Source organism: Coregonus clupeaformis, chromosome 30 (assembly GCF_020615455.1).
Source record: "Coregonus clupeaformis isolate EN_2021a chromosome 30, ASM2061545v1, whole genome shotgun sequence".
Classification (NCBI taxonomy): domain Eukaryota; kingdom Metazoa; phylum Chordata; class Actinopteri; order Salmoniformes; family Salmonidae; genus Coregonus; species Coregonus clupeaformis.
This window is the reverse complement of record NC_059221.1, coordinates 42283301-42298492: the sequence shown is the minus strand read 5'-3', so window position 1 is coordinate 42298492 and position 15192 is coordinate 42283301. Positions and strand designations below refer to the sequence as shown.

The window sequence follows — 15192 nt, the reverse complement described above, 5'->3', positions numbered from 1 at the left end:
GACCTCCATCAGGCCGGTAGAAAGGTTCCGAACTGACAACGCGATCTCCTGTAGTACCGTGCTATGATGGCCCAACATCTTCTCCTGCTGGGTAATGGCATGGCGAACTGAGTCCAGGTCCGCTGGGTTCATAATTGGCCGGATCGTTCTGTCACAGTTCCCTCAGCCAGAACCCAAAAGCAGACCAGGACAAGGAGAGTTGAACGAAAGTGAGGGTTTATTCGGATACAAACAAAAGGTGCAGAATATTCCAGGGACAGAGCGGGCGGCGTGGATGAGTAGTTGGGGGTGCAGTGCAAGGTCCAGTGATGGCTCGGCAGCCGCCGACCATCAGGCAGAGGTGGGGTGAAGGTTCCGGACGTGTGACTGCAGGTGAAACAAAAACGGAGGTAAGGACACAAAACTCAACAAAGTACAAAACAACAAAAACTCACGCTAGATACTCTAACTGATACGCAGATACACCTACTGTTCATGGCTAACGATCCGGCAGGAACTGGATGTTGGGCCAGAGCCTAAGAAAGGTGCTGATTAGGCCCAGGTGTGCAGATTGCTAATGGGAAGCAGGTGCGGAAACCAGAGCGCTCCCCGGAGCGTTCCCGAACCCTCGGGAAACTGGAGATTACGACCAGGACCCGACTCAGACAGCCGGGATCGTTACACTTGTTCAAGGACTGGGGGGGTGAAGCACCGGGTCTCTGCTGCGTATCATCCACAGACCAACGGTTTGTTTTAAGTTTTCTTTTTACAATTTGATCTTTATCCATGGTACATAATCGGACAGATTGTGAAGGCTGCCTTCGAGGACCACCTTCAGGCAAGGTCTGAGAAGGACGTGGAGGTTTTTGACCAGGTAAAAATGGTTGTCTGCTGTTAATTTATTTTCTGGCTCTCCAAGAGATATGTAAGAGATGTATTTGTAATCATATGACATATAATTGCATTTATTTCTGTTATTGATCAAGGTGAGACTGAACATGGACAAGACGCAGGAGAAGCAGAAGGAGACCTACCGGAGGAGAATCACTGGAGGAGAGCTACCGGAGGAGAAGCAGAAGGAGAGCCACTGGAGCAGAATCACTGGAGGAGAGCTACCGGAGGAGAATCAGAAGGAGAGCTACCGGAGGAGATTTTCACTGGAGGAGAATCACTGGAGGAGAGCTACCGGAGGAGAATCACTGGAGGAGAGCTACCGGAGGAGATTCACTGGAGGAGAGCTACCGGAGGAGAATCAGAAGGAGAGCTACCGGAGGATTAATCACTGGAGGAGAACTACCGGAGGAGCATCACTGGAGGAGAGCTACCGGAGGAGAATCAGAAGGAGAGCTACCGGAGGAGAATCAGAAGGAGAGCTACCGGAGGAGATTTTCACTGGAGGAGAGCTACCGGAGGAGAATCACTGGAGGAGAGCTACCGGAGGAGAATCAAGAAGGGGGACCAAGTGCTTCGACATCCGGGAGAATGACTTGGTTTGGAAGAAGGACGAAAGGAAGGCGAGACCTGGGAAACCTCGCTGCTCTTTCGCTCCTAGCTGGGGTCAACATCCATTAATGTGAATATTAAAATCTCAGATAATAACTATTTGCGTTTGCACACAAAATAACCTGAAGCTAGTTTTAGTTTTCCTAACACTGATATTCTTCTCTTTATGTCTTCCTAGGGTTACCTCGGTGGAAGCCAACAACATTCTCCAGTTGGAACATTTGGATGGTCGACCACTGAAAGCCCTGACATTTGAGAAAGCAAGAAATTGTAGTCATGCTGAGCTTATAAAAATGTACCTCTACAATTTACCTCTCCGAATGACTTTAGGACCATCGACTGTCCGAGACACCCAGGAGGTATCCCATCCACCAGAGCCAGTGAGTTCGGATCAATCGGACTGGAGGAACAGGGCCAGGTAAGTCCAGTCACTGGACTAGAAGACACTAGTGTCTAACAGGGGAAGGTCATCCTTCCGTCACACTCCTGGTTAGACAATTTTACAATTGATCATTGTTCAAGCTCTTTTGCAGGTGCAGCATCCAGGAGTGGGACGCCTCCCTGCGGTGGGCAGCATCGCCATGCTCTCAGCAGTACCAACACTGGCCCAGGGGTTAGTCCAGATAGTCCATCTCAAGGCTAAAGTTACATAAATGTAACTTGTATTTCATGATTTGAAGCAGAATTGAGTGAATATTGCATTACGTTTAAAAAAATTAAAATTCAATTTAATTGAATATTCAAATGCAATATTTATATATTCAGTTTCAATATGGTAGATATTGCATTCATTGTCTGTGTATCAAGTTTACAAACTATAATTTCAAGTTTATCAAAGTTTCATATATTCAACTTCTCAGATGCATCCAGATTCAGTTTCAAATTCAGTTCTGTAAATTCAGATTCAAAACCAGAGACAAATAAAATAAAATAAAATACAACAGGTGTAGACCTTACAGTGAAATGCTTACTTACAAGCCCTTAACCAACAATGCAGTTTTAAGAAAAATAAGAGTTAAGGAAATATTTACTAAATAAACTAAAGTAAAAAATAAACTAATAAGTAACACAATAAAATAACAATAACGAGGCTATATACAGGGGGTACCGGTACCGAGTCAATGTGCGGGAGTACAGGTTAGTCGAGGTAATTGAGGTAATATGTACATGTAGATAGGGGTGAAGTGACTATGCAAAGATAATAAACAGTGAGTAGCAGCAGCGTAAATAAAGGCGGGGGGGGTCGATGCGAATAGTCTGGGTAGCCATGATTAGATGTTCAGGAGTCTTATGGCTTGGGGGTAGAAGCTGTTAAGGAGCCTCTTGGACCTAGACTTGGCGCTCCGGTACCGCTTACCATGCGTTAGCAGAGAGAACAGTCTATGACTAGCGTAGCTGGAATTTTTAGGGCCTTCCTCTGACACCGCCTGGTATATAGGTCCTGGATGGCAGGAAGCTTGGCCCCAGTGATGTACTGGGCCGTATGCACTACCCTCTGTAGCGCCTTGTGGTCGGATGCCGAGCAGTTGCCATACCAGGCGATGATGCAACCAGTCAGGATGCTCTCGATGGTGCAGCTGTATAACTTTTTGAGGATCTGAGGACCCATGCCAAATATTTTCAGTCTCCTGAGGGGGAATAGGCTTTGTTGTGCCCTCTTCACGACTGTCTTGGTGCGTTTGGACCATGATAGTTTGTTGGTGATGTAGCCACCAAGGAACTTGAAGCTCTCGACCTGCTCCACTAAAGCCCCGTTGATGAAAATAGGGGTGTGCTCGGCCCTCCTTTTCCTGTAGTCCACAATCATCTCCTTTGTCTTGATCACGTTGAGGGAGGGTTTGTTGTTCTGGCACCACACGGCCTGGTCTCTGACCTCCTCCCTATAGGCCCGTCAGGATGTCCAGGATCCAGTTGCAGAGGGAGGTGTTTAGTCCCAGGATCCTTAGCTTAGTGATGAGCTTTGAGGGCACAATGGTGTTGAACACTGAGCTGTAGTCAATGAACAGCATTCTCACGTAGGTGTTCCTTTTGTCCAGGTGAGAAAGGGCAGTGTGGAGTGCAATAGAGATTACATCATCTGTGGATCTGTTGGGGTGGTATGTGAATTGAAGTGGGTCTAGGGTTTCTGGGATGATGGTGTTGATGTGAGCCATGACCAGCCTTTCAAAGCCCTTCATGGCTACAGACGTGAGTGCTAAGGGTCGGTAGTCATTTAGGCAGGTTACGTTGGTGTTCTTGGGCACAGGGACTATGGTGGTCTGCTTGAAACATGTAGATATTACAGACTTGTTCAGGGACAGGTTGTAAATGTCAGTGAATACACTTGCCAGTTGGTCAGCGCATGCTCTGAGTACACGTCCTAGTAATCCGTCTGGCCCTGCGGCCTTGTGAATGTTGACCTGTTTAAAGGTCTTACTCACATCGGCTACGGCGAGCATGATCACACAGTCGTCCGGAACAGCTGGTGCTCTCATGCATGCTTCAGTGTTGCTTGCCTCGAAGAATGCATATAAGTCATTTAGCTTCTAATGTGGTCAACATCCTAGTACTAGTACTTTGCCAGCCAAGAAAAGCCAGGAAAAGTAGAGGAGAACAGATGGAATTAAACACTCACTGTGGTAAACAGAAGCTTCTGGCTATTTCAGAAGCCAATGTGGCATGTTTCCTTTATTTTCTTCCTATGAATTTGGATCTAGCATTTGAACTGTTTGGCTATAAGCTATTATGACCCCATTCCTGAAAGCTGAGACTCTCCGTAATATGGATGTGTCTTCTGTTCCCCTCTATGATGATCACAGGCCACGTTAGAAGGGAGTGAGGTGGCAAAGTACCAGGATGTTGTCTCTGGTTTTGAATCTGAATTTAGAGAACTGAATTTGAAAACTGAATCTGAATGCATCTGAGAAGTTGAATATATGAAACTTTGATAAACTTGAAATTATAGTTTGTAAACTTGATACAAAGACAACGAATGCAATATCTACCATATTGAAACGGAATATATAAATATATAACATTGAATTAGAAAACGGAATGTAATATTCACTAAATTCAGTTTCAATTCATGAAACAAGTTATGTTTATGAATTCAATGATTCAATTTGTGCATTACAAATTGAAAAATATGAAATTCAAATTCAATATCCTAATAGATATTCAAAATTATGGAATTCATTATGGAATTCAAATACAATTTCTGTTGCCACTGAAACCGCTCCATACCCTTCTCCATAGCCATTACTCTTTTGTGCCCAATTCCAAATCCAACTTTAGGCCAGGGTTGGTGTGGAACTGGACATTGGTTTCTAGTTGGTGTTTGCATATCTAGAGGTTCTAGATTTGTGTAAGTAGTAATATGGCAGAAGTGTCCCGGAGCCCATTACACAGCAGGGTGGAGTCATCACCATAATGATACACCTATCCAAGCCCCATCGGCTCAAACACTGAAAAGATAGATAGGGCCTTAATTAAACTGCGTAGGAAATAATTTAAAAAATACACTTGTCTTGGCCACATATTTAGCAGATGTTATTGCGGGTGTAGCGAAATATAACTTCCAACTAAACCAGGCCCATGTTATTGAACATTAAGTCACTTCCAGCTAAACCAGGCCCATGTTATTGAACATTAAGTAACTTCCAGCTACCGAGACCCATGTTATTGAACATTAAGTAACTTCCAGCTAAACCAGGCCCATGTTATTGAACATTGTCACTTCCAGCTAAACCAGGCCCATGTTATTGAACATTAAGTCACTTCCAGCTAAACCAGGCCCATGTTATTGAACATTAAGTCACTTCCAGCTAAACCAGGCCCATGTTATTGAACATTAAGTCACTTCCAGCTAAACCAGGCCCATGTTATTGAACATTAAGTAACTTCCAGTGCCCTTCTCCATCTCTGGACACCTCCTTCCATCCCTCACCACCCTCATCAACCCCACTGATGTCATAAATTACAGACAGGTATCCTTTTTTTTTCTGTCTGACATTAAAATTTTTGCACGTCTGATCAAACATTTTATTGAAATTAAATCATTCAATAACTGTATTTTTACATACGTGATCTACCTGTAACCTGTGTGTTTGCTTGTTTCCGTCTCTGTCTCCTCCCCTGTTCCCTTTAGCTCTGCTCCTGTTCTCCAGGACCTAGGGGTTCTGCCCAACACCCAGACCTGTTCCCTTTAGCTCTGCTCCTGTTCTCCAGGACCTTGGGGTTCTGCCCAACACCCAGACCTGTTCCCTTTAACTCTGCTCCTGTTCTCCAGGACCTTGGGGTTCTGCCCAACACCCAGACGTGGATCCACCTGATGTCCTCCGTTACCAACCTCCCTCTCCAACGTTTCATTACATCATCTAGAGCTACTGTTACCGTCATGTTGTCATTATCTGATAAGAAAGTTTTCTTGCTCTCTCATACTGTGCACATAATATGTGAGATACACAGATTAACTAAAAACACTAGCACTGCAAACACTCAGAACAAGGAGAGCAGCAGTGCCTGGACTTCCCAGTCTCCCTCTTCGAGGCCTCCTTCCGAGACTGGCTGCCTGTTGAGAACAAGTGACAGGCAGAACCTCCCACCCACACAGCAACCACCTACTCTCTATTACACACACCAGAATTCAGTATTTCAGTCTATGATTACCATGTGAGTGTACAAAAAAAAAAAATTAATGACACACCTGTACCACAATAATCTTAAATATTGCCAGGTTGGTTTTCACATCTGTTTCACAAGGTGTTCATTGTTGTAAATTGTAACGTATCCCTTGACGGTATTTGTTAGTTCAACATTATTCATTGTTGTATCCTTGAACCTACAGTAGGTACATATATATTCAACCACAAGGGTGTGCTAATGAGCTATGGGAGATAGATTTTTACAAAATCATAATAGAGAACTACTGAAATAATACTTTTTCAGTGAAGACAAGACATGAGGAGGGGATGCTCAAAATTAAAACATGGCAGCCAGACAAGCCAGTGTATATATCAAATGGATTTGCAAATGAATGGAGTGGAAATTAGCTGACTTTCTGATCTGTAAGGTAAGTAACATTAATGTGTCAAGCAGATTACACGTCTTCTTTGCTATTTCTGCAACGTTTAAGACATGGATTTCATGTTGTTGAAATGTTAAAGGTGCAATATGCAGAAATTGCTCCGCCATTTCCTGGTTGCTAAAATTCGAATCATTTTTGTTTATACATTAACATTTACATTTTAGTAATTTTAGCAGACGCTCTTATCCAGAGCGACTTACAGTTAGTGAATGCATACATGTATTTTTTTAGATATTTTTTCATACTGGCCCCCCGTGGGAAACGAACCCACATCCCTGCCGGCCAAACCCTCCCCTACCTTGGACGACGCTGGACCAATTGTGCACCGCCCCGTGGGTCTTATGTGACAAAACAAGCAATGCATAGTGTAGAGAATCATTGTACAATCTAAACTGCAGTAAAATATATTTTCAATAAACAAAAATATTGTATTTTCAGCAGTTTGAAGCTGCTGTACAAAACCGAATGTAAAAGACGCAAAAAACGAAACTTAAAGAACAGGAAGCACATAGAACAGCTCTACCGCTTCTTAGACTTGCCTTTCAATGAGAATGACAGATCTATAACACATTTCTATGTGAATTCGGTCGGGTCGCTCAAAAAGTTACATATCGCAAGGTACCCAAAAGTACTGTAGTTTGAAGTAGTTTTTTTAATCTTATTAGCTAAACAAATCTCATTTAAACAGTGAAATTGTCGCGGAAATCAGCTTTGTTTACATAGTGGGGATGAATATAATGTAATTATTTTCATCCCCACTATGTATGGTCCTCTGTAGCTCAGCTGGTAGAGCATGGCGCTTGTAACGCCAGGGGTAGTGGGTTCGATCCCCGGGACCACCCATACACAAAAATGTATGCGCGCATGACTGTAAGTCGCTTTGGATAAAAGCGTCTGCTAAATGGCATATTATTATTATTATTAATTCAGGCTGTAATGATCTCCAAAATTAGACCCATTAGGTCATCACACCGTTGATATAGCGTTGTGATGCAGGGGGGGGACACTATTTGGCAGGGGGACACTATTTGGCAGGGGGACACTATTTGGCATGACAGGCCAGTCTTGCATCTGTGACATAATGGCTTCTGTGACAGCATTGGCAGCACCATTGAGGGCTTTCTCTATTTTAAAGTGGTTCATTTCTTCTTCTACTACTTCTATGAGTCTGTAAACAAACTGAAAAGGGTGCATACTGCCACCTGGAGGGTGTTGTTTGAACAGGTATAACATTTTACATTTTAGACATTTCGGTTGCTGGCACAGCGCTCTTAACCACTAAGCTACCTGCCGCCCCGGTTGGTGATTTAATGCCACCTGGGGGTGTTGTTTGAACAAGTATAACGCCCCGGTTGGTGATTTAATGCCACCTGGAGGGTGTTGTTTGAACAAGTATAACGCCCCGGTTGGTGATTTACTGCCACCTGGAGGGTGTTGTTTGAACAAGTATAACGCCAAAGTTGGTGATTTACTGCCACCTGGAGTTATGGAAAGTTTGTTTAGGACCCTTTCTGCTGACCTGGATCTTCATTAATTCAGGTCCCAACCAGTTGACTACTTCAAAATAGTCAAAGCCCTCAATGTGTGCGATGTGAAGGGTGTGTGTGTGTGCGATGTGAAGGGTGTGTGTGTGTGTGTGTGTGTGTGTGTGTAGCGGTGCGCGACGCAGGGCCGGGATGGGCTCACACACTCACTCTGTGCGTCTTTAAAGTCATCATGGTCGTCAGGTAGGCGGTGCAGGTAATCTTTCAGCAGCAGCTCGTAGCGAGGGATCCTCTGAACCGGCTCCAACATGTGGTGCTGTAAGGTCAGGTTACCACAGCGATCCTCTCTCTGAGGGACACACACACACCAAGATATGAGAGATAAACACCCACACCCTACATAAACACAGAGCGGACAGAGAGAATATCTACACTGAGTGGACAAAACATTAAGGACACCTTCCTAATATTGAGTTGCACCCTTTTTTGCCCTCAGAACAGCCTCAGTTCGTCGGGGCATGGACTACAAGGTGTCGAAAGCATTCCACAGGGATGCTGGCCCCATGTTGACTCCAATGCTTCCCACAGTTGTGTCAAGTTGGCTGGGTGTCCTTTGGGTGGTGGACCATTGTTGATACACACGGGAAGCTGTTGAGCGTGAAAAAACAGTGTGTCTGCCACCTACTACCGTACCCCGTTCAAAGGCACTTCAATATTTTGTCTTGCCCACTCACCCTCTGAATGGCACACATACACAATCCATGTCTCAATAGTCTCAAGGTATAACCATCCTTCTTTAACCTGTCTCCTCCCCTTCACCTACACCAGGGTTCCCCAACTGGCGGCCCGTGGTTTCATTTAGCCCCCCAAGTTTTCTGAACAAAAAAATTATATACAGTGCATTCAGAAAGTATTCAGACCCCTTGACTTTCTCCACATTTTGTTACGTTACAGCCTCATTCTAAAATGGATTCAATTAAGAAGGGGAGAAGGGTCTTGGTCAGGGAGGTGACCAAGAACCCGATGGTCACTCTGACAGAGCTCCAGAGTTCCTCTGTGGAGATGGGAGAACCTTCCAGAAGGACAACCATCTCTGCAGCACTCCACCAATCAGGCCTTTATGGTAGAGTGGCCAGACAGAAGCCACTCCTCAGTAAAAACCACATGACAGCCCGCTTGGAGTTTGCTAAAAGGCACCTAAAGGACTCTCAGACCATGAGAAACAAGATTCTCTGGTCTGATGAAACCAAGAATGAACTCTTTGGCCTGAATGCCAAGCGTCATGTCTGGAGGAAACATGGCACCATCCCTATGGTGAAGCATGGTGGTGGCAGGGATGTTTTTCAGCGACAGGGACAGGGAGACTAGTCAGGATCGAGGGAAAGATGAATGGAGCAAAGTACAGAGAGATCTTTGATGAAAACCTGCTCCAGAGCGCTCAGGACCTCAGACTGGGGTGAAGGTTGACCTTCCAACAGGACAACGATCCTAAGCACACAGCCAAGACAACGCAGGAGTGGCTTCGGGACAAGTCTCTGACTGTCCTTAAGTGGCCCAGCCAGACCCCGGACTTGAACCCGATCAAACATCTCTGGAGAGACCTGAAAATAGCTGTGCAGCAACGCTCCCCATCCAACCTGACAGAGCTTGAGAGGATCTGCACAGAAGAATGGGAGAAACTCCCCAAATACAGGTGTGCCAAGCTTGTAGCGTCACACCCAAGAAGACTCGAGGCTGTAATCGCTGCCAAAGGTGCTTCAACAAAGTACTGAGTATTTATTTAAATGTGATATTTCATTATTTGTATTTTATTATGCAAATAAAAATGTAAACCTGTTTTTGCTTTGTCATTGTGGGGTATTGTGTGTAGATTGATGAGAGGAAAAAATTACAATTGAATCCATTTTAGAGCAAGGCTTTAACCTAACAAAATGTGGAAAAAGTCAAGGGGTCGGAATACTTTCACATTGTAGGTTTCCACAATACATCCTGAGGAGTCCCACATTAAAGAGGAGCCTCCATAGACTACATCTCAGCTTCTATTTCTATGGGGAGCCACAACCTCCGACAGACAGCAGGGCAATAGTACATAGCTGCTGGTGGTTCTTATCTGATTGATCAGGTCTGTGGTCAGTAACAGTGAGCTCTGAGCAGAGTGTTTGAAGTAGGAGCAATCCTCTGTCTACTAGGACATTAGTATTCTACTGGTTGCTCTTTCTAACACCCTGAGCTACCACTCATATTAACCTGACTAGCTCCCAGTCCCAACACCCTGAGCTACCACTCATATAAACCTGAATAGGTCCCAGTCCCAACACCCTGAGCTACCACTCATATTAACCTGAATAGGTCCCAGTCCCAACACCCTGAGCTACCACTCATATTAACCTGAATAGGTCCCAGTCCCAACACCCTGAGCTACCACTCATATTAACCTGAATAGGTCCCAGTCCCAACACCCTGAGCTACCACTCATATTAACCTGAATAGGTCCCAGTCCCAACACCCTGAGCTACCACTCATATTAACCTGAATAGGTCCCAGTCCCAACACCCTGAGCTACCACTCATATTAACCTGAATAGGTCCCAGTCCCAACACCCTGAGCTACCACTCATATTAACCTGAATAGGTCCCAGTCCCAACACCCTGAGCTCCCACTCATATTAACCTGAATAGGTCCCAGTCCCAACACCCTGAGCTACCACTCATATTAACCTGAATAGGTCCCAGTCCCAACACCCTGAGCTACCACTCATATTAACCTGAATAGGTCCCAGTCCCAACACCCTTCTGCTACCACTCATATTAACCTGACTGGCTCCCAGTCCCAACACCTACAGTGACGGAAAAAAGTATTTGATCCCCTGCTAATTTTGTACGTTTGCCCACTGACAAAGACATGATCAGTCTATAATTGTAATGGTAGGTTTATTTGAACAGTGAGAGACAGAATAACAACAAAAAAATCCAGAAAAACGCATATAAAAAATGTTATGAATTGATTTGCATTTTAATGAGGGAAATAAGTATTTGACCCCTCTGCAAAACATGACTTAGTACTTAAATTTTGATTTTGTTCCACTCCTCTTTGCAGATCTTCTCCAAGTCATTAAGGTTTCGAGGCTGACGTTTGGCAACTCAAACCTTCAGCTCCCTCCACAGATTTTCTATGGGATTAAGGTCTGGAGACTGGCTAGGCCACTCCAGGACCTTAATGTGCTTCTTCTTGAGCCACTCCTTTGTTGCCTAGGCCGTGTGTTTTGGGTCATTGTCATGCTGGAATACCCATCCACGACCCATTTTCAATGCCCTGGCTGAGGGAAGGAGGTTCTCACCCAAGATTTGACGGTACATGGCCCCGTCCATCGTCCCTTTGATGCGGTGAAGTTGTCCTGTCCCCTTAGCAGAAAAACACCCCCAAAGCATAATGTTTCCACCTCCATGTTTGACAGTGGGGATGGTGTTCTTGGGGTCATAGGCAGCATTCCTCCTCCTCCAAACACGCCGAGTTGAGTTGATGCCAAAGAGCTCTATTTTGGTCTCATCTGACCACAACACTTTCACCCAGTTCTCCTCTGAATCATTCAGATGTTCATTGGCAAACTTCAGACGGCCCTGTATATGTGCTTTCTTGTGCAGGGGGACCTTGCGGGCGCTGCAGAATTTCAGTCCTTCACGGCGTAGTGTGTTACCAATTGTTTTCTTGGTGACTATGTTCCCAGCTGCCTTGAGATCATTGACAAGATCATCCCGTGTAGTTCTGGGCTGATTCCTCACCGTTCTCATGATCATTGCAACTCCACGAGGTGAGATCTTGCATGGAGCCCCAGGCCGAGGGAGATTGACAGTTATTTTGTGTTTCTTCCATTTGCGAATAATTGCACCAACTGTTGTCACCTTCTCACCAAGCTGCTTGGCGATGGTCTTGTAGCCCATTCCAGCCTTGTGTAGGTCTACAATCTTGACCCTGACATCCTTGGAGAGCTCTTTGGTCTTGGCCATGGTGGAGAGTTTGGAATCTGATTGATTGATTGCTTCTGTGGACAGATGTCTTTTATACAGGTAACAAACTGAGATTAGGAGCACTCCCTTTAAGAGTGTGCTCCTAATCTCAGCTCGTTTTCTGTATAAAAGACAGGTAACGAGCTGTGAAACAGCTTTCTGATTGAGAGGGGGTCAAATACTTATTTCCCTCATTAAAATGCTAATCAATTTATAACATTTTATACATGCGTTCTTCTGGATTTTTTTGTTGTTATTCTGTTATTCAAAATCAGCAGGGGATCAAATACTTTTTTCCCTCACTGTAGCTACCACTCATATCAGGGAAAATATTATAGAACCTCATGTATCATTTCATCAATTCAGAAAGACCGATATTCATATTCCTTACACATTTTAGTCATTTAGCAGAAGCTCTTATCCAGAGCGACTTACCGTTAGTGAGTGCATACATTTTCATACTGCCCCCCCCCCGTGGGAATCGAACCCACAACCCTGGCGTTACAAGCGCCATGCTCTACAAACTGAGCTACACATTACACTACAATGAACGCTCACACTCACTAGGGGTTCAAACCTAACAGTGGATGTGTGCATTCCGCTTCATCACACATGTAATGAACATGTGTAAGGACAGCATTTTAACAGCAGGAGCGCCAGGCTGCCAGATCCTGAGTGACCCATCTCTAACCCCCTGGAGATGACACAAATAGCTTGATACGTCTCCATATGATCCTATTGATCTGTTCATGGTATTTCCACTGCCAGGGGAAAAAGCATATATCCCGTTGACATGAGCATAAACATATTTCAGCCACGTTTCATGACACTTGTCAATTCACTCAACACATCCCAATACTGCAACAATGATCTGGATACATACATGACATTAGGCTTTAATCAACATTATACTCAAGGCATTAGGCTTTAGTCAACATTATACTAGAGGACATTAGGCTTTAGTCAACATTATACTCAAGGCATTAGGCTTTAGTCAACATTATACTCAAGGCATTAGGCTTTAGTCAACATTATACTCAAGGACATTAGGCTTTAGTCAACATTATACTCAAGGACATTAGGCTTTAGTCAACATTATACTCAAGGCATTAGGCTTTAGTCAACATTATACTCAAGGCATTAGGCTTTAGTCAACATTATACTCAAGGCATTAGGCTTTAGTCAACATTATACTCAAGGACATTAGGCTTTAGTCAACATTATACTCAAGGCATTAGGCTTTAGTCAACATTATACTCAAGGCATTAGGCTTTAGTCAACATTAGGCTTTAGTCAACATTATACTCAAGGACATTAGGCTTTAGTCAACATTATACTCAAGGCATTATGCTTTAGTCAACATTATACTCAAGGCATTAGGCTTTAGTCAACATTATACTCAAGGCATTAGGCTTTAGTCAACATTATACTCAAGGCATTAGGCTTTAGTCAACATTATACTCAAGGCATTAGGCTTTAGTCAACATTATACTCAAGGCATTAGGCTTTAGTCAACATTATACTCAAGGCATTAGGCTTTAGTCAACATTATACTCAAGGACATTAGGCTTTAGTCAACATTATACTCAAGGCATTAGGCTTTAGTCAGCATTATACTCAAGGCATTAGGCTTTAGTCAACATTATACTCAAGGCATTAGGCTTTAGTCAACATTAGGCTTTAGTCAACATTATACTCAAGGCATTAGGCTTTAGTCAACATTAGGCTTTAGTCAACATTATACTCAAGGCATTAGGCTTTAGTCAACATTATACTAGAGGACATTAGGCTTTAGTCAACATTATACTCAAGGCATTAGGCTTTAGTCAACATTATACTCAAGGCATTAGGCTTTAGTCAACATTATACTCAAGGCATTAGGCTTTAGTCAACATTATACTCAAGGCATTAGGCTTTAGTCAACATTATACTCAAGGCATTAGGCTTTGAGTTTGTACAGAAAAGAGTAGGAGGTGTTATGGGAAAGAAAGAGAGAGAACATGTCTAGCTATGCTTGTTCCATAACAGACACACAGCCAGGACAGACACACAGCCAGGACAGACACACAGCCAGGACAGACACACAGCCAGGACAGACACACAGCCAGGACAGACACACAGCCAGGACAGACACACAGCCAGGACAGACACACAGCCAGGACAGACACACAGCCAGGACAGACACACAGCCAGCTGGGACTCTTCATTGAGGAAGCTGAGAGTGTGAAAGAGCTGCTGGAGCCAGGGTTAGGGTTAGGGCCAGGGCTAGGGTTAGGGCCAGGGCTAGGGTTAGGGTTAGGGCCAGGGTTTTATATAAACATAACCCCTAACCCAGGGTTAGATCAGACCCATCACCTGGATGTCCTTTAACACTAACCCCTTAACCCTGGACAGGTTTTACAGGCCCCCTACCTGGATGTCCTTTAACTCTAACCCCTTAACCCTGGACAGGTTTTACAGGCCCCCTACCTGGATGTCCTTTAACTCTAACCCCTTAACCCTGGACAGGTTTTACAGGCCCCCTACCTGGATGTCCTTTAACCCTAACCCCTTAACCCTGGACAGGTTTTACAGGCCCCCTACCTGGATGTCCTTTAACTCTAACCCTTAACCCTGGACAGGTTTTACAGGCCCCCTACCTGGATGTCCTTTAACCCTAACCCCTTAACCCTGGACAGGTTTTACAGGCCCCCTACCTGGATGTCCTTTAACCCTAACCCCTTAACCCTGGACAGGTTTTACAGGCCCCCTACCTGGATGTCCTTTAACCCTAACCCCTTAACCCTGGACAGGTTTTACAGGCCCCCTACCTGGATGTGGTGGACGATGGCTTTGAACTGGGACGACCTCTCCATCCAGGTGTTAACCAGCTCCATGGCCCGGTCAAAGTTCTTCACGTACTCCCCGTACATCTTCAGGAAGGGGGCTAGCTTCTGCAGGATGTCCCCGATGCGCGGGTTCAAATCCCTGGGAGAGAGAGAGGAGAGGTCAGGGTCAGGGTTAGACGGAGTTGTGGTGTGTGTGAGTGAGTGTGTGTGTGTGTGTGTGTGTGTGTGTGTGTGTGTGTGTGTGTGTGTGTGTGTGTGTGTGTGTGTGTGTGTGTGTGTGTGTGTGGACGTGTTTAACTATTCTTGTGGGGACCAGAAGTAAACTAACC

At 44.6% G+C, this 15192-nt stretch overlaps 1 protein-coding gene across 1 annotated transcript in view; it reads right to left on the bottom strand.

The window, feature by feature from the left end:
* The window catches only part of LOC121546180 (FYVE, RhoGEF and PH domain-containing protein 1-like), a 187385-nt gene that overhangs the window by 41059 nt on the left and 131134 nt on the right, over positions 1–15192 (bottom strand). Inside the window, exons 6-7 of the mRNA XM_041857247.2 lie at positions 14846–15002; positions 8242–8380 (exon numbers count right to left, since the gene is read on the bottom strand). Coding sequence (XP_041713181.2) covers positions 8242–8380; positions 14846–15002 — 296 coding nt within the window. The remainder of the gene's footprint in view (positions 1–8241; positions 8381–14845; positions 15003–15192) is intronic.